At 39.2% G+C, this 20,199-nt stretch overlaps 1 protein-coding gene and 1 non-coding gene across 2 annotated transcripts in view; one reads left to right on the top strand and one right to left on the bottom strand.

Moving 5' to 3' along the window:
* Nucleotides 1–19,030: 19,030 nt before the first annotated feature.
* On the bottom strand, nucleotides 19,031–19,160 carry LOC125618379. The gene has a single exon (XR_007349662.1). It is a non-coding gene; the product is annotated as a U8 small nucleolar RNA (small nucleolar RNA).
* An 818-nt stretch (nucleotides 19,161–19,978) lies between these two features.
* Nucleotides 19,979–20,199, top strand: part of Sumo1 (small ubiquitin like modifier 1) — a 24,613-nt gene continuing 24,392 nt past the window's right edge. Inside the window, exon 1 of the mRNA XM_015481274.2 lies at nucleotides 19,979–20,137. Within this exon, the coding sequence (XP_015336760.1) occupies nucleotides 20,126–20,137 (12 nt within the window). The 5' untranslated portion in view covers nucleotides 19,979–20,125. The remainder of the gene's footprint in view (nucleotides 20,138–20,199) is intronic.

Here is a 20,199-nt window from a genome sequence, read left to right as displayed (position 1 = left end):
TCTTGCCAAAATACTCCTGTAGGAATATTTTTTGTTGGTAGTACAATAAATAATAAAGGCAAACTTATATCAATTCTATCCAAATGCATATTTTCCATATATGTTTCAATGATTTTTAATGCCTTTCTTGCTTCAGGCGTTAACATGCGGGGTGAATTTGGATCTGATGGACCTTTTAGGATATCAAATAAAGGTCCCAACTCTCCTGTAGGTATGCCTAGATAAGGCCTTATCCAATTTATGTCTCCTAATAACTTTTGAAAGTCGTTAAGTGATTTGAGTTGAACTACTCATATTTGAATTTTTGGTGGACAGACCATGTTTGAGGATAATAGAACTCCTAAATAATTAATTGGAAAATTTAGTTGTACTTTATCTATTGCTATCTCTAAATTATAATTTTTTAATAAGTTTGTTAAGTGTGGTATAACATTCTAGCAATGTGTTCTTATCTTTGTGTGCTAATAATACATCGTCCATATAGTGAAATATTTGTAGTTCAGGATTTTGATTTCTAAGTGACTGGATTGCTTTGTTAACATAAATTTGACACATAGTTGGGCTGTTAGCCATCCCTTGAGGGAGTACTTTCCATTCATATCTCTGATCAGGACCTTCATGATTCAACACAGGGACAGTAAATGCAAAACGTGGACTATCCTCAGGATGAATTGGAATTTAAAAAAAACAATCTTTAATATCTATAACTAAAACATAGCAGGTTTTTGGCAAAGCAGACAATTGAGAAATCCCCGATTGAGCAGGTCCCATAATAACCATCTCACTATTAATGGCTCTTAAATCTTGCAATAATCTCCATTTACCGGATTTCTTTTTGATGACAAAAATGGGAGTATTATGGGGAGGTATGGAAGGTTGTATATGTCCCTCCGCTAATTGTTGTTTGACCAGGTCATGGGCTGCTTGTATCTTTTCTTTAGTCAGGAGCCACTGAGGAACCCATACTGGTCTTTCTGATTTCCAAGTAATTTTTATTGTCTCAGTGACCGCTCCTAAAAACCCAATCCATGTCTGTCTGTTCCTTGGTCTATTTGTATTGGTGCTGCTAAACCTTGTTCTTGTTCTCCTAATCTTTTTCATTTCCTAAAACCTTGTCTAGCCATAATAGTGGGCGCATTTGGATTGATGTTATTTGTTAATGTCAAACCTAATTGATCTAGGACATCTCGTCCCCATAAATTTATAGGAAGATGATCCAATACATATGGCTGTATAGTTCCTTCACATCCTTCAGGATCCTTCCAATCTAATACCATTGCACTTCTATGGAGATTAGTTGCCACTCCTAGGCCTTGAAGCGTTTGAGTGGCTTGTTGTAACGGCCAATGTTTTGGCCATTCTTGACGAGAGATGATGCTAAGGTCTGCACCTGTATCCAGTAGCCCATTAAATTCATGTCCTTGAACATTTAGTTTTAGCATGAGGCGAGAATCTAAGTTTAAAGAAAGCATAGCCCAATCTACACTTGTGGAGCCTAATCCCCTGGAACCTCTTTCTATAGTATGGCTGGAAAATTTATCATGTAGGCTGGGTATTATTAGTAACTGTGCTATTCTATCTCCTGGTGAAATTACTGATATACCCCTTGGAGAACTGGCTATAATTTTTATTTCACCTTCATAATCAGGATCAATTACCCCAGGACTTATCATAAGTCCTTTTAGAGTAGAAGAACTGCGTCCCAATAATAAGCCTACTGTTCCTTGGGGAAGAGGTCCTTTTTCCCCTGTGGGAATGATTTGACCTCCCATCTCTGGAGTTAGTACTGCTCTGGCGGAGGCATAGATGTCCAGCCCTGCACTCCCTCTTGTTTGTCTGATGAGAGATCTAATGGACAATGTGTCCTGGGCACTACCCTGGTGGTGTTGCTGGGTTCCTCCAGTGCCCTGTATATTTGTGGTTGTGGACTCCGGAGCATTGGGCCCCCCTGTCCGTTCTTTGGCAATGGAGCCCGATGCCTTGCTCCATGATATCGTGGGTAAACACCTGGTCCTTGTCCATTTTTTGATAATGGAGTACCCTCTATGTTGGTTTGAAAACGGCATTCATTAGCCCAATGTCTCCCTCTATGGCATCGTGGGCAAATACCCCGTATTCTACCCCTTTGATACCTAGTTTTGTTAAACCCTCCTCCTATGGGGCAACTCCTTTTAAAATGTCCTGTTTGTTCACAATTATAGCATGTTTTTGGCCTGGCATCTAAAGCCTGTTGTACTGCAGCTGCCAAGACTTGCCCTTGTTCATTAATGTCTCTACATAATTTAATATATGTGTTTAAATCTTCATGTTTCCATTGTCTAATGACTTCCTTGCACCATTTGTTTGCTTGCTCATAGGCTAGCTGTTTAATTAGTGGCATTGCTTGCTCTGTATCCCCAAAAACTCTGGTAGCTGTTTGAATAAGCCTATATACAAACTCAGTGTAAGGTTCATTAGCTCCTTGTATTACCTTAGATAATTGACCTTGTAAATCTCCATGTCCTTGTAAAGTCTTCCATGCCCTAACTGCATCTGCAGCAATTTGTGAGTATATAGCAGGATCATATGCAATTTGTTGCAGCTGACCCTCATAAGGTCCTTTTCCTAACAACATATCTAGATTTCTCTGAGGATAACTGGCTGCTGCATTTCACCTAGCTGTCTCTGTGCAAAATTCTTCTTGGCAACCTTCCATAACAGGTATTGTCTTCCATTTAGCACAGCTTTGCACATACTACTCCAATCTGCTGGTGTCATGTCCAAGTTGGTAATGGATTTGACCATGCTTACAGTGAAGGGTGCTTGGGGACCATAGGTGGTTACAGCCTCTTTTAATTGCTTCACTGTTTTGAAATCTAGAGCATGGTGAATTCGCTGCCCTCCTGCCTGCTCAAGTACAGGGCATGCCAATCTTTGAGGGTCCTGTCTCAGGATCCCATCTATCAACTACGGGGGTTGGGCACCCCCCAGCATATGTTGTCTCCATAGATGGAGCTGTTGGTTGGACACTTAACGCCCTCTCGTGATAGAAAGGTGTTAGTAGCAGTCTCCTGTTGTAACTTTCCCCTGATGGCTTTTTCTGCTCTAAACTTTCTTCCCCTTTCTGACTATCTCGAGAGGCCTCCTCTTTTTCTTGATCTAAAATGTCTTCTCCTTGACTAAGCAAACAAGATTGTACCATAACAATAATGTGCCAACTGGCAGAGTTCCTGGGCTTTCCTTTTCTATCCTTTTTAAATCTTCAATGTATGCCCTAACTGTTCTTGATTTTACTGGGGTGCCTCCTTCGTCTAACAATTTACTTAACATTCTTTCGATTTGTTTTTTACTAATTTTTAATTCCATATTTCCGTGACAAAGATATCCCTCACTAAGATAATGCAAATAAAACCGAGACAAAATGAAACAAATATGGGACAAAAATTCATTATATCAGCCTTTCTATCCTCCTGAAATGTCCATCCGTCCTTTCTCCCTATCTTTTCCTCAGACGCAAATAGTTTTTCCTCAGATGTAAGAGGTTTTTCTTCCATCCCACCCATCTCCAGGGACTAGCAACTTAAAACAAAAGGGAAACAAAACGAAAGAAGAATCTTTAAATGGTTACCCATTCTCTCGCCTTCCCTCAGGGGCGAGCAATTTCACTTACCTCCAAGCTTCAGGCATTCCCTGCATGGGCCACCAAATGCTGCAGTCTGGCTGGGCACAAAATAACCGAGCCGCCACGAGGCACTTGTAGGTTCAAACAGGAACTCCTTCATTGCCCACACGGCCCTCCCAGGAACACCACACACCAAGTGGAACTCCCTCCATGGGAACTTCACCAACCAACACGAACTCCCCAGGAATTCCCTGGAGAACTCCAAAGTAGCGGGTGCCTGAGGGGGACAGCAGGGGTCTATATACAATTGAATACACAGCCTGTTTCAATCCAGCATCATCCAGTCACAGCAATTATAGACAGCTTAACTTAATTATCATCATCTTAATGGCTTGCCTCTCAACCATTACTTCTGGCAAAATGCCAGGGGCCATTCTGACTCAGCTGTGGCTCTCAGCAGGTATGCCCAGAGATGCAGTGGTAGAACACTTGGCAAAGTTGTTGCCTGAGGTTACTTGAGCAGCAGACCATGTGTCTACTGAGTCAGCAATCCTGGGGAAAGGGAATATAAAAATAGAAACTTAACATGATTATTTTTAACAGTATTTGGCAAGATATTAAAATGAATAGATGCAATCAGAAAAGAATTCATGGATTTATAAGTAAAAATAGAAGGAAATAGAATAAAAAATTAGAGGTTTGCAGGTGGGAAATGCTGACTGCTTCTAGACCCTATGCTGTGTTTGGATAAGTGTCCCCAAAGACCTTTGTGTTAAAGGCTTGTTCCCTAGCCTGTGGCACTATTGGGAATTGAGAACTGGTGGAACCTTTAAGAGACTGAGCTTTGTGAGAGGAAGTTAGGTCATTGGGGCTGTGTCCTAGAAGGGAATTGTGGGACAGAAGTTTCCTAGAAGGGAAGCTTCTTCCTTCACCACACATTCCCAACCATGATGTACTACCTCATCAAAGGCCCCAAATCAATGGAGCCAACTGAACATGAATAAAATCTCCAAACTGAGCCAAAATAAGAATTTCCTCTTTTTTGAGGGATGGGATGGAGTGATTTACCACTGAGCTACATTCCCAATCCTTTTATATTTTTTATTTGAGACAGAGTCTTGCTAAATCAGTAAGGGTCTCACGATGTTGCTGAGACTTCTCTCAAACTTGCAACCCTCCCTCGTGCTTCAGCCTCCCAAGTCCCTGGGATTATAGATGTACACCACTGCAAAATTTCCTCTTTCTATATTGAATATCTTAGGTATTTGTGTGTGTGGGTGTGTGGTGCTGGGGATTGAACCCAGGGATTTATACATGCAAGGCAAGCACTCTACCAACTGAGCTATATCCCTAGCCTTTTATTTTTTTAAACAGTAAAGGAAAGCTGACCAACACAGGCAGCTATCCCATCACTAGGTAGCAGGAATTTCTCAGCTTCATACAATGTCATGTCTGTGTTCAATCATTAATTATAATATTATGTGTAACATGCCTATAATTCATATTAAGAATTACATGGATGGAAAACAACTGAGGAAAGAACTGTGAATTGAAGATAAATCAGGAAAATCCAGACTAAAAAAATATTTTTATTTTTTCTAACATAATAAATTCCCCTATGTAGGGGCTGGGATTGTGGCTCAGTGGTAAAGCGCTCTCCTGGCATGTATGAGGCCCTGGGTTCAATCCTCATAAAAATAAAATAAATAAATAAAGATATTGTGTCCATCTACAACTAAAAAAATATTTTAAAAAACTTCTCTATGTAGCTTTTTGGATTAAAATGATATATTTGGAATTTATATATAGTCTTTAATTTTTTATTGAGATGAAATTCACATACCATATGGCTAGCCATTTTAAAGTATACAGTTCATTGACATATGGTATGTTTATTATTCTGTGCAACTACCACTTCTTTCCAGTTTAAGAATATTTCCATTACCCAGCTCTGTATCCAGTAACTAATTATTCTCAATTCTCTACTCCTTCTATCTCCGGCAACACTAATCTGTTTTAGTTTCTATGGATTTGTCTATTCGATGTAGTTCATATAAAAGGAATCACATGCCAGGCACCATGGCGCCCATCTGTAATCCCAGCTACTCAGGAGGTTAAGGCAGGAGGACTGCAAGCTCCAGTTCAGCCTTGACAACTTAGTAAGACCTGGTCTCAAAATAAAAATATAAAAAGGAGGGGCTAGGGTTGTGGCTCAGCAGTAGACTGCTGGCCTCACACATGAGAGGTCCTGGGTTCGACCTCAGCCTCAGCACCACATAAAAATAAATAAATAAAATAAAGATATTTTGTCCAACTACCACTAAAAAAGTAAATATTAAAAAAAATGAAAAAATAAAAATGAATGGAGAATGTAGCTCAGTGATAGTGTGCCCCTGAGTTTAATTCCTCAGTATCACAAAAATAAATAAATAGGAATCATACAATATACATACGTTTGTGCCTGGCTTCTTTCATTTAGGGTAACTGTTAAGGTTTGAATATGAGATGTCTCCTGAAAAGCTCATGTTAAACAATGTAGCAGTGTTCAGAGTTGAAATGATTAGATTATAAAAGCCATAACAGGGGCTGGGGTTGTAGCTCAGTGATTGAGCACTTGCCTTGCATGCATGAGGCACTGAGTTCCATCCTCAGCACCACATTAAAAAAATAATAATAATAAATAAAAATATTGTTTCCACCTAGAACTAAAAAATTTTTTTTTAAAAAAGCTGTAACCTCATCAGTGGATTAATTGACTTGAATTAATAATTGGAATTGATTATTAGGAGTAATAGTAGGTAGGTGTGGTGTGGATAGGGGAAGTGGGTAACCTGGATCATGCCCTTGGGGATGACATCTTGTTCCTGCTCTGCTTCCTGGTTTCATGAACCCGGTAGCTTTCCTCTGCCTTGCCCTTCTCCTGTGATGTTCTGCTTTACCTCAGGCCCAGAGGAATGGAGTTGGCCTACAATGGACTGAATCTCTGAACCTATGAGCCCAAAGTAAGTTTTTCCTCCTCTCAGTTATTTTGACCATAGCAATGAAAAACTGCCTAACACATGTTTCCAGTATTCTTCAATGCTGTAGTGTGTATCAGCACTTACTTCCTTTGTTATGGCTGAATAATTGTATGGCTATTCCATGGAATATTCATGCATCCATTGATGAATACTGGAATCATTTCAACCTTCTGGCATTTTTAGAAATATGTTTTCACTTCATTAGATTATACACCCAGGAGTGGAATCGTTGGGTCATGTGTTAATTCTATGCTTAACTTTTTCAGAATCTACCACACTGGTTTCTACAACTGCTGCCTCATTTTACATTCCTACTAAATGTGTATGAGGGTTATAATTTCTGTACTTCCTCACCATATTTGTTATTTTCCATATTTTATTATCCATATTAGTGAGTATGACATAGTATTTTATTGTGGTTTTCATTTGCCCTTTTATTTACTAAAACAAATCTTTTTCTTACAGAGAATTACACAAATGGCACTTTTCTGTATCGATGTAGTTTAGGTGGATAATTATTGTTTATAATGTTGGTGCAGAGGAAGTGCTTATGATTTCATTAAGACTGCATTAGTTAGAAAAGGCCAAATTATGTCCTAAATTTTCAGTGGATTAAAACAATAATGGTTTCAGATTTCTTTTTCACACTATGTGTCTATTATATGTTGGCATGAGAAGGGTACTGTTCTCATCATAGTCACTCAGGCTCCTAGATTAATGGCACAGCCACCACCTCCAAAGATGTGGAACTCTGCACCAGAGGAAAACAGTTTCAGAGGCTCTCACACTGTCAATTACATGTTCTTCTGTAAATGACATTAGTTAGAACTCCTTGGATATTACTTGCCACATGCCCTCAGTGAAGCATAGGGGATCCAGGAAATGTAGTCCTTGAAGGTTGAGAGTTGTTTTAGTCAGCTTTTTTATTACTGTTACCAAAAGACCTGACAAGAACAATTCTAGAGAAGGAAAAGTTTATTTGGCACTAAGGACTTCAGAAGCCTCAGTCCATAGATGGCTGACTCCATTGCTCTGGGCCCAAGATGAGGCAGAACATCATGGCAGAAAGGTGTGGAGGAGGAAAGCAACTCAGGACATGGCAATCAGAAAGCAGAGTGAGGTCAAAATATATACCTCAAAGTCATGCCCCCAATGACCCAACTCCTCTAGCCACACCCTACCTGTTGACTGGTACCACCCAGTTATTCCCTATCAGAGGATTAATGCACTGACTAAGTTAAAGCTCTCACAATCCAAACTTTTCACCTCTGAACTTGTTTTTTTTTGTCTCATACATGAGCTTTTGGGGGACACCTCATATCTAAATCATAACAAGAGCATAAATTGTTTTGTAAGCAGTACTCATAAATGCCACCATCTGCCCTTCTGGTGATAGACACTTTGTTTACTCTCCTTCCTGCTGGTGAGATATGCTTACTATCCTCCTAGGGAGATAAACCTAAAGTGCCATTCAGGTATAGCATCAAATTAAAAAGCAAGGATTTCTGGGTATTGCACAGTAGTCTCTGCATCAGGGAACTATGGGACAATCTTGTTGGTATGCTTGGATGTTTTTCTCTTGATCTATAGACATATGAGCTAAAAGAGGCAAGATATTTGCACCATACATTCAGTATGCAATGGTGGAACAGGGATGGAGCAAGTACAATGAAGTACTTATTTGGAAAGGAATATGGGAATCAATAGCAGTCACTGCTCCAAAGATTCTTTATCTTTATTGTGTGGAATATGGTCTTTGTTTAGGCCTTAATTATTGCCCAGCAGAAAGATTCCTTTGTCTATCATTCTCTAAGTATTCTTGCTGCTGCTATCTGGGAGGTTTTCCTTTTTTGTTAGTCTCCTTGAAGAGAATGTTGTAGAACATACCTTTTGGGAGGTTTGCTCAACTTAGGTAGCGTACTTTCTGCTCAGAAAAAGGTAGGGGCTGAAATTTTGTTTTCTTTTTTCTTCCTTTTTTTTTTTTTTAAACTCCCTAGTTAAAGACTTTTTCAATCTGGAATTATGGTTTCTTTGAATCAGTATAGCTCTTTCAAGAGCTGAGGTTTCCTAGGAAATTCTGCTTATTGCAGTGGGAGACTATATTGTTTTGGACTAACTGTCCTATTAAAACTCATTAGAAAAAGTGAACAGAAAGAGAGAATGGAGCTGGGTGCTGTGGAGCATCCCTGTAATATCAGCAGCTCAGGAGGATGAGGCAGGAGGATTGAAAGTTCAAAACCAGCCTCAGCAACTTAGGGAGGCCCTAAGCAACTTAGCAAGATCAGTCTCTAAATAAAATATTTTAAAAAGGATGGGGATGTTGCTCAGTGCTTAAGCACCCCTGGGTTCAATTCCCAGTACAAAGAAAAGAAATAATGGAAGATACTAGTATTAAGGCATCTGAGACTTACCAAGGCAATGAAGATTTGGGAGAAAATGAGCCCAGAGTAGAGAGAAACTCAGTCTATGTTTTGAATATAATTGTTCTCCCAAACTCATGCAGGAGTTTAATCCCTAAAGTCTTAATGGTATTTTTTTTTTTGAGAGAGAGTGAGAGACAGAGAGAGTGAGTGAGTGAGAGAGAATTTTTTTAATATTTGTTTTTTAGTTTTCGGCGGGCACAACATCTTTGTTTGTATGTGGTGCTGAGGATCGAACCCGGGCAGCACGCATGCCAGGCAAGCGTGCTACCACTTGAGCCACATCCCCAGCCCATGTTAATGGTATTAAGAGGGTGGAAACTTAATCCCACTATGGTGTTTAGAGCTGGGGTCTTTGGGAAGTGATTAAACTAGATAAGGTAATAAGGGTGGAGTCTCCATGATCCTAGAGGATTTATAAGGAGAGAGAGAGAGACCACAAAAAGAGATAAACATATTGTCGTGCCCTAAAGTAATGCAACCAAAACCAAGTTCTTACTTTTCGGTATCGCACTTGTCTGACATGTGTGAGGCACTGGGTTCGATTCTCAGCACCACATAAAATAAATAAAGGTCTATCAACAACTCAAAAAAAATTAAAAAAAAAGAACTTGTGCCATCTTGGTTGTACTTCTAACCTCTGCCACAGTCTGGCTGGGCACAAAATAACCAAGCCACCACAAGGCACTTGTAGGTTCAAACAGGAACTCCTTTATTGCCCGAACTCCCGGGAACGCCACCCACCTGGCCCTTCCAGGAACACCCCGCCCTACTTAGAGAACTCAAAAGTAGCAGACACCGGAGGCAGCAGGAGCAGCCCTATTCCCGAGCCTCCCTATTGCCAGACAGCAGGGGTCCACACACAACTGAACACACAGCCTGCTTCAATCCAGCATCATCCAGTCACAGCAATTATACACAGCTTAACTTAATTATCATCATCTTAATGGCTCGCTGGCGTCACCTCTCAACCACTCCTTCTGGCAAAAATTCCAGGCGTCATCCCGACTTGGCTGTGGCTCTCAACAAACCTCCGAAACTGTGATCTAAATAAACCTATTTTCTCTATGAAGCAGCCTGACTCAGTTATTTTTTTTGCACTAGTGAAAAGCTAACTTGTATACCCAGAGAAGCAAGCCCTGCTTTGTTGACACTTTTCCCTTTCTGGAATTTGCCAACCCCAAACTTCTAGCTCAGAGACAAACAATGCCTAAGAGACTAAGCAGCTTTTGATTGAGGTAGGGGACATAAATTAGTATTCTCTTGAAGAATATACAATCTTTCCAAGTATACATGTGGATAACTTACCAAAGTTGACCATATACTAGAACTTAAAGCAAGTTTTTGTTTTTTGGTACCGGGGATTGAACCCAGGGGCACTTAACCACTGAGCCACATCCCCACCCCTTTTTATTTTTTAATTATGAGAGAGAGCCTTGATAAATTGTTGAGACTGGCTTTAAACTTGAGATCTTCCTGCCTCCTGAGTTGCTAGGATTACAGGTATGCACCACCATACCTAGCACAAAGCAATTTTCAACAAATTTCAAATCATAGAGATGTTCTTTGATCACAGTGAAATTAAGTTAGACATTAATAACAAATAAATAAAAAAAAACTATATATGTTGAAAATTAGGGATAAACTTGTAAATACTCCAAGAGTCACAAGAAATTGTAGTGAATATTTAGAAAATATTTTTACTTAAATAATAAAGAAAATATTAGTACAACATGTCAAGGTTTTTTTTTGAGAAGAAGCTAAAACTGTGCAAAATAAAATTCTTAGCCTTAAAAATATGTACATATAGAAAAGAACAAAGTTAAAAATCAATTATCTTAATATTAATATCAAGAAACTATGAAAAGAAAACCAATCAAACCCAGAGAAAACAGAAAAAGAGTTCATAACCAACTTGAATCTAATGCATGAAATATGATATGTCAAGAGCTTTGTAATGTTTTGAACAACTAATAATAAAAAAAAAACAGAAAAAGAAAACAAGATAAAAGCAGAAATAAAATAGTAAAAACCTATAATACAGAAGATCAAGAAATCCAAAGCTGGGCTAGAGGTGCAGTTTAGTGGTAGATTGCAAGCTTGTCAAGCATGCATGAAGCATTTAAAATAAGTAAAGAAAGCAAGCCAAAGTTGTTTTTTTTTTAATCACTAATAAAACCAATACCCAGTAGGGCATGGTGATGCATGCCTGTAATCTCAGGAGACTGAGATAGGAGGATCGTGAGTTCAAAGCCAGCCTCAGCAATTAGTGAGACCCTAAGCAGCTTAGCGAGACCCTTTCTCAAAATAAAACATAAAAATGGGTTGGGATATTGCTCAGTGATAAGCATCGCTGGGTTCCTCTCAAGGTTTTTGAGAGGAAGTCAAAACTATACAGAATAAAATTCTTCGCCTTAAAAATATGTACATATTAGAGGGCCTAGGGTTGTGGCTCAGTGGCAGAGCGCTTGCTTAGCATGTTTGAGGACTGGGTTTGACGCTCAGCACCACATATGAATAAATAAAATAAAGGTCCATCAACAATTAGAAAAAATTTAATTCATTTAAAAAATATGTACATATTAGAATAAAACAAACTTAAAAATCAATTATCTCAATATTAAATCTCTACTACCAAACAAAAAGTAACAATAACCACCTGATGATGCTGTTCAAGAAAGAGAAGGTACAAACACGCAATATCAGGAATAAAATAGGGGGCATCCTATTGATCCTACAGACATTCAAAAGATAGAGATATGCTGGGTGTGGTGATGTGCCGCAGTCTGGCTGGGCACAATTCAGGAGCCACTTGTCAAAAGAAACTAACTTTATTTTTAGAACCACACACACCATACAAAACAGCTCCTCAGGAAAAACCCTCAGAGCCCAACTGCCACCACCGGCTTCCCACAAGCCTCTCCCACAACCACCAGCCTCTCCACCTCCCACAATCCTCCTGCTCTTGAGGCCGATTGGCTGGGTCACATGGGCGGAGCCAAAAAAGTCCCCCAATGAGCAGCTCCGTGGTCTGAAAGGGCAGGGAAACAGCCCAATGAGCATCACCGCAGAGGAGCCAATCAGCTAGAAGTTGCTGGGGTGGCCGTGAGCCAATCATCAGCCGGCAGCTAGAAGTTTGCTGGGGCCCCTTCGGCTGTGGCTCTCAACAGTGATGCACTCCTGTAACTAATTCCAGTTGGTCTGGAGGTTGAAGCAGGAGGATCATGAGTTAAAAGCCAGCTTTAGCAAAAGCAAGGAGCTAAGCAACTCAGTGAGACCCTGTTTCTGAATAAAATATAAAACAGGGCTGGGGATGTGATTGTGACTCAGTGGTTGTGTGCCCTGGAGTTCAATCCCTGGTTCAAAAAAATAAATAAATAAAAGATAAAATTTACATTATTCATAATTGATATACAATAGTTTCAGAATAATAATACTGACATTATTAATATTGAACTAGTTTTAGATTTGCACTCTTTTTATGCCTAGAATATGTCAATTAAGGATATATAATCAAATTACTGTCCCCTAAATAATTTCTCACTAATAGATCACTGATTTCATACACAATTAGTAGTTTAACTATTTTTATTTCAAAGGAAAAACAAGCTATATGACTATGTTTATGTTCCAACTTCGTATAGCAAGTTTTATGAGATACAGTGATTTAGTTAAAACATTTGTTTGGTGATACTTCTATTTAATCTCTCTCTCCCCTTTCTGGGGGGGCAGTACTGGGGATTGAACACAGGTCCTCGAACATGCTAGGCAAACCCTCTACAACTGAGCCACTCCCCACCCCCATCACCCCTCAGTCTGCCCCTTTTTATTTTATCAGGGTCTCATTAAGTTGCCCAGGCTTGTCTCAAACTCAGCAATCCCTCCTATGTATCTGGTATTATAGGCATGCACCACCATTCCCAGATTGATATTTCCCTTTGATAAGTTCATCTTTTCATATGAATGGGTTATTTTCCACCTGATCTTTAAAAATTTACTTTTAGTTTAATCACTATATTTAACAAAATTTGTTTAAGAATCTGTGAAAATGAGCACGGCTTATAATTTTGAAATCAGAAACAAATAGGTTAGGTTAAAAAATCACCATTTCAAAGAGCATCCAAGTTGTATTTTGGCTCTAAAAATCAAGTGGAAGTGAATCACAGTAAGAAGTCAAATTTTTCATTTTACATCTTTTCTCTTTTGACCCAATTTTTTTTAAAAAAACTTCTTTTCTACCTTCTGACTTTTCTGACCCAAGTGAGAAAATGAGTGTGAAGGTTGTAGTGTGAGTCAGTTTCTAATTTTTTGTACAGTTCTATTCATAGAAGACAACAAGTTAGTTTCAGTGGCTGAGGTAGGAGGATGGCATGTTCAAGGTCAGCCTTGGCAAGTCAGCATGACTGTGATCTTGTCTTTAGGTTAAATCTTCCAAACTCATCCCCAACAAAGACGACATGTTAATTGTATTTGAAGTTTTATAGAAAATGCTTATTTTTCCAAGTTATTGATAATAGCAACAATAGAGAAATTATTAGAAAAACAGAGATAGTTGAAATTTTTCTAAGACAATTGAATGATTTGACAAGGGATGGGAAATGCTTATGTTTTTTGTTACTTTGCTTTTGATTGGTACTGGATGCATAAACTGGTGGTATTACCTCTTCCTAAAGTCACAAGAAAAGAGATGTTTCCAGAGAAGGGTCCAAGGAGTTCTCAGGGGAGAAGGGGAACTCAGGATCAGTGGGGTTCTTGGCATATGTGATGGAAAAGACAAAGGCATGGACAGAGGTTTATTTAGGAAGAATAAAAAACTTTTAAGGGAGAATTCAGGCTGTCTTGAGATTGAGAAGTAGCCCTGACTTGGGCTGGCTGAGGGGGTTCCAATATTTATAGAAGGGCTGTATCAGGGGCGGGATTGGAGGTGGGTCCAGGGTGGAGCTACACAATTTCGCTGTGCTTACATATTTCCCTTATTTTACAAGGGCATGGGCCAAGGGCATATTGCTCAAGACTTACAACAATGCTTGTGGGTGTTTCCTTGATTCTAAATTCCTGTCTCACTAATATGAGCAACTCGGTATCACTGTTCTCCTTTCTTATTTTTGTCTTTTTAAGCTCTTAAAAAATATTCTTAGGGGGCTGGGGTATTGGCTCAGAAGTAGAGCACTTACCTAGCGCGTGCAAGGCACTGAGTTCCATCCTTATCATCACATAAAAATAAATAAAATAAAGGTATTGTGTCCAGCTACAACTAAAAAAATAAATAATAAAAAAATGCTCTCAGATTACCAATGGTTCCCACAAACAGGGTTTAACTCCTTCCTATGTTGAAAAGGTTGTTTACTGCTAAACTGAGGAGTTTATTCTGATCTGATTTGTCTGTTAGTTAACACAACTGTGGAATGCTACTTCACCCATGGTACCAGATGGGTGTGGGAGAGACTTGTGATTCTTTTTTGGACAAGGGAAGAAGAGATAAAGGGTGCCAGAGCATGGCTAGATTATGTGTGCATAATAGATATCCAGGTAATGTTTAATTTTAATTTGTCCAGTAAACTTATTGGAGAAATTAGAAAATTGGTCCAAGTATTTCATGTTTCTAATTCTCTCCAGTACTACTTTGACCACCATTTTTGTTTAGAAACTGTCCTTTGCTTGTAATCCCAGCAATTTGGGCAGCTGAGGTAGAAGGATCACAAGTTTGAGGCCAGCCTGGGCAATTTAGTGAGACCTGTCTCATGATAAAATAAAAAGGGCTAGTGTCTCGAGGGGGCAAAATTGCAACATATGGAGTTGAGGGGAGAAATAAAGAATGTCCACGCGCTTCTGACCTTTTCAATGCTTTATTCACTCAAATTACTCAATACAATTTCATTCTATAGGTTCTTAATCAAGAAAATGACAATCCTTAATGCTAGGCACTGCAATAGAGATAATCAATTCATAGCAAACAATTCTAGATTAATTAATTCACAGCAAACAATTCTAGATTAATTCTAAACAATGCAAAACACACTTAATCATGACAGGCTAATGAAAGACATTCCCTCTGCACGCTAAGTTCAAATGTCAGATCAAAAGTCTTAAGCCTTAGGTTTTGTGTCCAGCAGATGCACACTCACTCAGACCGAGGTGACCAAGTCCGGAACAAAGGCAGGCGTTTTCCTGGTGTGAAGTGGACGACCAGTTGAGGAGAGGGTTGTAGGGAGAAGTTCCGGCTCTCACCAAGGTCCAGACAGGCGGTAGAGTTTGAGAGTTGTGAGGATCACGCAGATCAGAAAACCATATGACAAGTGATGGGATGTCATATCCTCATCAGGCTCTCCAGCTGGAGTGCATCCTTGTTTCAGCTGGCTGAATCCCTGTTCATTTGCTCTATTATTTATACTAAATTCTGGGGCTTTTGACCCCTGTTTCAATCCTTATCAGCTACCACTGGATTTCTCAGTGACATCATTTGCCTTGGGGTCAGAAACATCTGGTCTGGTGGTCTCTGATCTTCTAGCCTTTTTCTCTAATCATGCAAGGACAGCCTGCCAGGGGCTTCACCCTGTTTATCAGGGTGAGGAGAAGTAACTTGTTTGAGGCCATACTGCAGCTTTCTGTGGGTGTGCTTAGTGAGACTGTAGGTTTCTAACTGGAATTTTTAAAATGGAGTTGCTTAGGCTCAAGCCTAAGGCTATCCTCATAGCTGGGGATATAGCTCTGAGATAGAACACTTGCCTAGCCATGTATGAGGTTCTGGCTTCAGTCCTCAGTATCATAGAACAAACAAAAAACCTGTCCTTCCCCTTTATTGTGATCTACCAAATTCATTCATTAGCTCACTGACTTTCCTATATTCTCAAGATCTGCTCTCATCTAGGATGACATGAATTTCTATATAACCTATCCAACTCCCTCTTATTCCTCTATCTCTTCATTTCTTGGGACACTTTAGTGACTCACTTCCAAGGCCACACCCCTAGTCCTTATTATCACCAAGAATTGCTCCACCTCTGAAATCTTATTGCTGTAATACATTTGCGGAATGTAACAAATGTCCAGTAATAACTGGTTTAATATGATAGTAATTTTCAAGGTGAGGATTGAGGAAGAAAGAAAGAAACTTCCAAGGACATTCATCTGAATCTCAGAGGTTTGCTTGATTTGAAAACCTACAAGGGCGATTTTTTAAAATATAGTTTTTAGTTGTTGATGGACCTTTATTTTTTTTTTAAAGAGAGAGAGAGAGAGAGAGAGAGAGAGAGAGAGAATTTTTTAATATTTATTTTTTAGTTTTCGGTGGACACAACATCTTTGTTTGTATGTGGTGCTGGGGATCGAACCCAGGCCACACGGATGCCAGGTGAGCGCGCTACCGCTTGAGCCACATCATCAGCCCCTGGACCTTTATTTTATTCATTTATTTATATGAGGTGCTGAGAATCTAATCCAGTGCCTCACAATTGCTAGGCAAGTGCTATACCACTGAGCAACAACACCAATTCCTACAAAGGCGATTTTCATGGGCCTCCTATAAGTAGTATTTCTTCTGCCTTCTCTACCTGTTGTAAGTCACTGAAAGAATGGGAATCAAAAATGAAAAAAATTTTTTTTGACTAGTTTTTTTTTGTTTTTAGAAAACATGGTCCTTTTTCATTAAAAAAAAAGCTATATATGCTAACATATAAAGGGTTTTGTTTTTTTCCAATGGATTAATAAAGATTTAAAACTTTTTTTCAGTTTTAATTTCTAATATGATAAATATTGATAGAACACACATAAGCAAAAACTCTTTGATGTCTTCAGTAATTGTTAAAAGTTTAGCTGGGCGTGGTGGCACATCCTGTAATCTTAGCAACTCAGAAGGTTTAGGCAGGAGTATTGCAAGTTTGAGGCAAGAGCCTACAATAAAAATGAAAAGGGCTGGGGATGAAACTCAGTGGTAGAGCACCTGTGTATCCAATCCTCAGTACTACTAAAACAAAACAAAACAAAAGACAAACAACGCCCCCCCCCCCAAAGTTTAAAGGAGTCCTTGGGTCAAAATGTTGAAGCACTGCTGCTCTAGCTTATAGCTTATTTCAATTTACCCTTTGAATTTCAACTTATATGCCATTTTTTGCCTTAGATTTTCCTGAACATCCTGCGTGGATGTGTGTTTTCTACAGGTTTTCTTAATATACTTTATAAGTCATTAACAGCTCTGTGGGGCCATTGTGTGTGTGTGTGTGTGTGTGTGTGTATGTATAGTTTTTTTTATATATATTGTTAATATATATAATTGTTAACCTTTTTTTAATATTTATTTTTTAGTTTTGGGTGGACACAATATCTTTATTTTATATTTAGGTGGTGCTGAGGATCGAACCCAGTGCCTCATGCATGCTAGGAGAGCACTCTACCACTGAACCACAACCCCAGCCCTTGTCTCTTTAAAATGTTGATTTTTAAAATATAATTATAGAGTTGTGCAATTATCACAATTTTAGAATATTTTCAGTACCCCGAAAAGAGATCTTGTACCCATCAGCAGTCGCTCCCTATTTCCTTCCTAATCCCCCAGCCCCTAGTAATATGTTGATGCAGTCACTCAGTCCCCTAATTTTTTTTTTTTTAGTACTGGGGATTGAATTCAGGGCCTCACTCTGCTGGGCAAGTACTTACCACTGAGGTACATCTCCTGCCCCTAATTTACCTTTTGTCTATAGATTTACCTATTCTGCATATTACATGAATGAAACCCTACATCATAACTAACTACCTTCTTTCAATTAGCACAATGACTTCAAGGTTCATCACATGGTAGCAAGTATGGGTACTTTATTTCTTTTTATAGTCCAATGTTCCCTTGTATGACTATATCAGTTTGTTTATCCACTTATCAGTTGCTGGACAGTTGGATTGTGTCCACATTTTAGCTAGTATGAACAATGTTGCTGTGAACATTTGTGTACCTTTTTTTTTTTTTTATGGATATATATTTTCAATTCTCCTCGGTACATACCTAGGAGAATTGCTAAGTTTTAAAAGGAAAAAACAAAAAACAAACCCAAACAAACAAGAAAGAAATGAACAAGCAAAAAAAAAAAAAAAGAGATTTGCTGTTATATGGTTACTTTATATTTTATAGTTTGAGGAACTGTTACCTGTTTCCCAGCGCATTTTATATTCCCATTATTAGTGAAAGAGTATTGCAATTTCTCATATCCTTGTCAATACTTGTTAATTATTTTTGATAATGGTTATCCTAGTGGTTATAAAGTGGTATCTCTTTGTCATTTTAATTTGCATTTCTCTGGGAACTAATGATATTGAGCATTTTTTCATGTCCATTTGTATATCCTCACTGGATATTCCAGTTTGCTATCTGCCGCAGTCCGGCTGCAGCAAAATAATCGGGGGGTGACGAATAACTTGTGTACGTTGATACAGCAGGAGTAGGAGCCGTTTATTGCAGGACAGGAGCAGTATTTATACATTCCACACAGCTTATCTAATTAGCATAAACTAGATACATCAGTCAACCAATCAGGAATCTCTACACCTAATGGCTCGGTTTTGTTACTTCTCAAACTATTCCCTCTGACATTTTGCCAGGCACCATCCAGACTTGTTTACGAACTTTAACATTCCCCTGCAAAATGCCAGGTGTTATTTTGACTTGTTTACAGACTCTAACAGCTATCTGTTTTTACATTGGATTGTCTTATTGTTTGAGTGATAATAATTCTGTATTATTATAAATATAAATATACCCTTATCAAATGTTTTACTTGCAGGTATTTTCTCCCATTCTTTAATTTGTATTTTGAACGATAAAGACAAGTTATAATTTTCATCAAGTCCAATTTTTCAGTTTTTCTTTGGTTTCTTGTTATTTTGGGATTCTAAAACGCCATCATCTAACCTAAGTCATGAAGATTTGTGTCTGTTTTTTCCTAAGAACTTTTTGGTTTTAATTCTTGCATATACATTCTTCTTTTTTTTTTTTTTTTTTTAGAATCAGGCGCAATCAGGGTGTTGCAGGTCATAATTAAGCAGAGATGCTAATCACTTACCATTTGAACTTCAATCATCATGTTCTGTCTGCCCTCTAAAGGAGGAACAGGTAAGGATTATCCCACCTGACAATTACATATATACTTTTGATACATTTTAAGTTAACTTTGTATATCCAATTTCATTCTTTGCATGTGCATGTCCAGTTGTCCCAGTACTAATTGAAGACTGTTCTTTCACTTTTGAGTTGTTTTGGACTTCAAATTGATGTAAATGTGAGGGTTCATTGATTCCCCCCACTCATTTTTTATTCTATTTCATTTATTTATATCCTTATCATCCATGCTCGTGCCAGTTGGGCCAATGTATTCTGAAGAAATCTTAAAAGGTTCATTCTTTAACTCAAAGCACCAATTCAAGGGTTGGAATTAGCTCCTCCCCCCTTGAGTTTAGAACTTTCAGCAGCATCTTTCATCAGTAGCCATCAAGATTGTGTTCAAGGAGTCGTTTTTTAGTTGTTTCAATCAAGGTCATTTGACAGGGGTGCGGAAGTTGTGGGAGCGAGAGGATAACCAAAAATAGTAGCTCTAGAAATAAGGACTGGCATTCAATTCCACACTTTTAGGGAGGGTCGACGAGCAACACTGGGAGGAGACAAAAGAAGTATCTTGGCTCAGAATTCAGGAATGCGCAAGGTGTTGGAGGGGGAGGAGTCTGGGTTGTCAGTATGGCTCCAAACATTGAGACCGGGAGCCGGGACCTTTTCTCCGTGGAGATGGGCTCGGGTCTGAAGCTTAAGGCGTGGTCCTCCGAGGCGGTGATGAGACTCCAGTTCACTTGTGCGACAACAGCAAAGCGGCTTCTGGGGATCTCCCGCCTTCGGACTGCTCCCCCACTCGTTTTCCCGCCTCCCTTTTCCTCTGTTCCCCATTCCTCCTCCCTGCGCGTAGCGGAAGTGACGTGAGGCGTAGCGGAAGTCCCTGTAACCGCGGTGTTGTGCTGTGGGGAAGGGAGACGGATTTGTAAACCCCGGAGCCAGGTTCTACTTACCCGAGGCCGCTGCTGTGCGGAGATCCCCGGGTGAAGCCACCGTCACCATGTCTGATCAGGTACTGGGCTGGAAGCCATCCGGCGGTGGCGGCCGGGGCCTTACCCTGCAGGTCCGCCTGCC

Source organism: Marmota marmota, unplaced genomic scaffold (genome assembly GCF_001458135.2).
Source record: "Marmota marmota marmota unplaced genomic scaffold, marMar, whole genome shotgun sequence".
NCBI classification, from domain to species: Eukaryota; Metazoa; Chordata; class Mammalia; order Rodentia; family Sciuridae; genus Marmota; species Marmota marmota.
The sequence above is the reverse complement of the archived record's forward strand: the minus strand, read 5'-3'. Positions and strand labels throughout refer to the sequence as shown.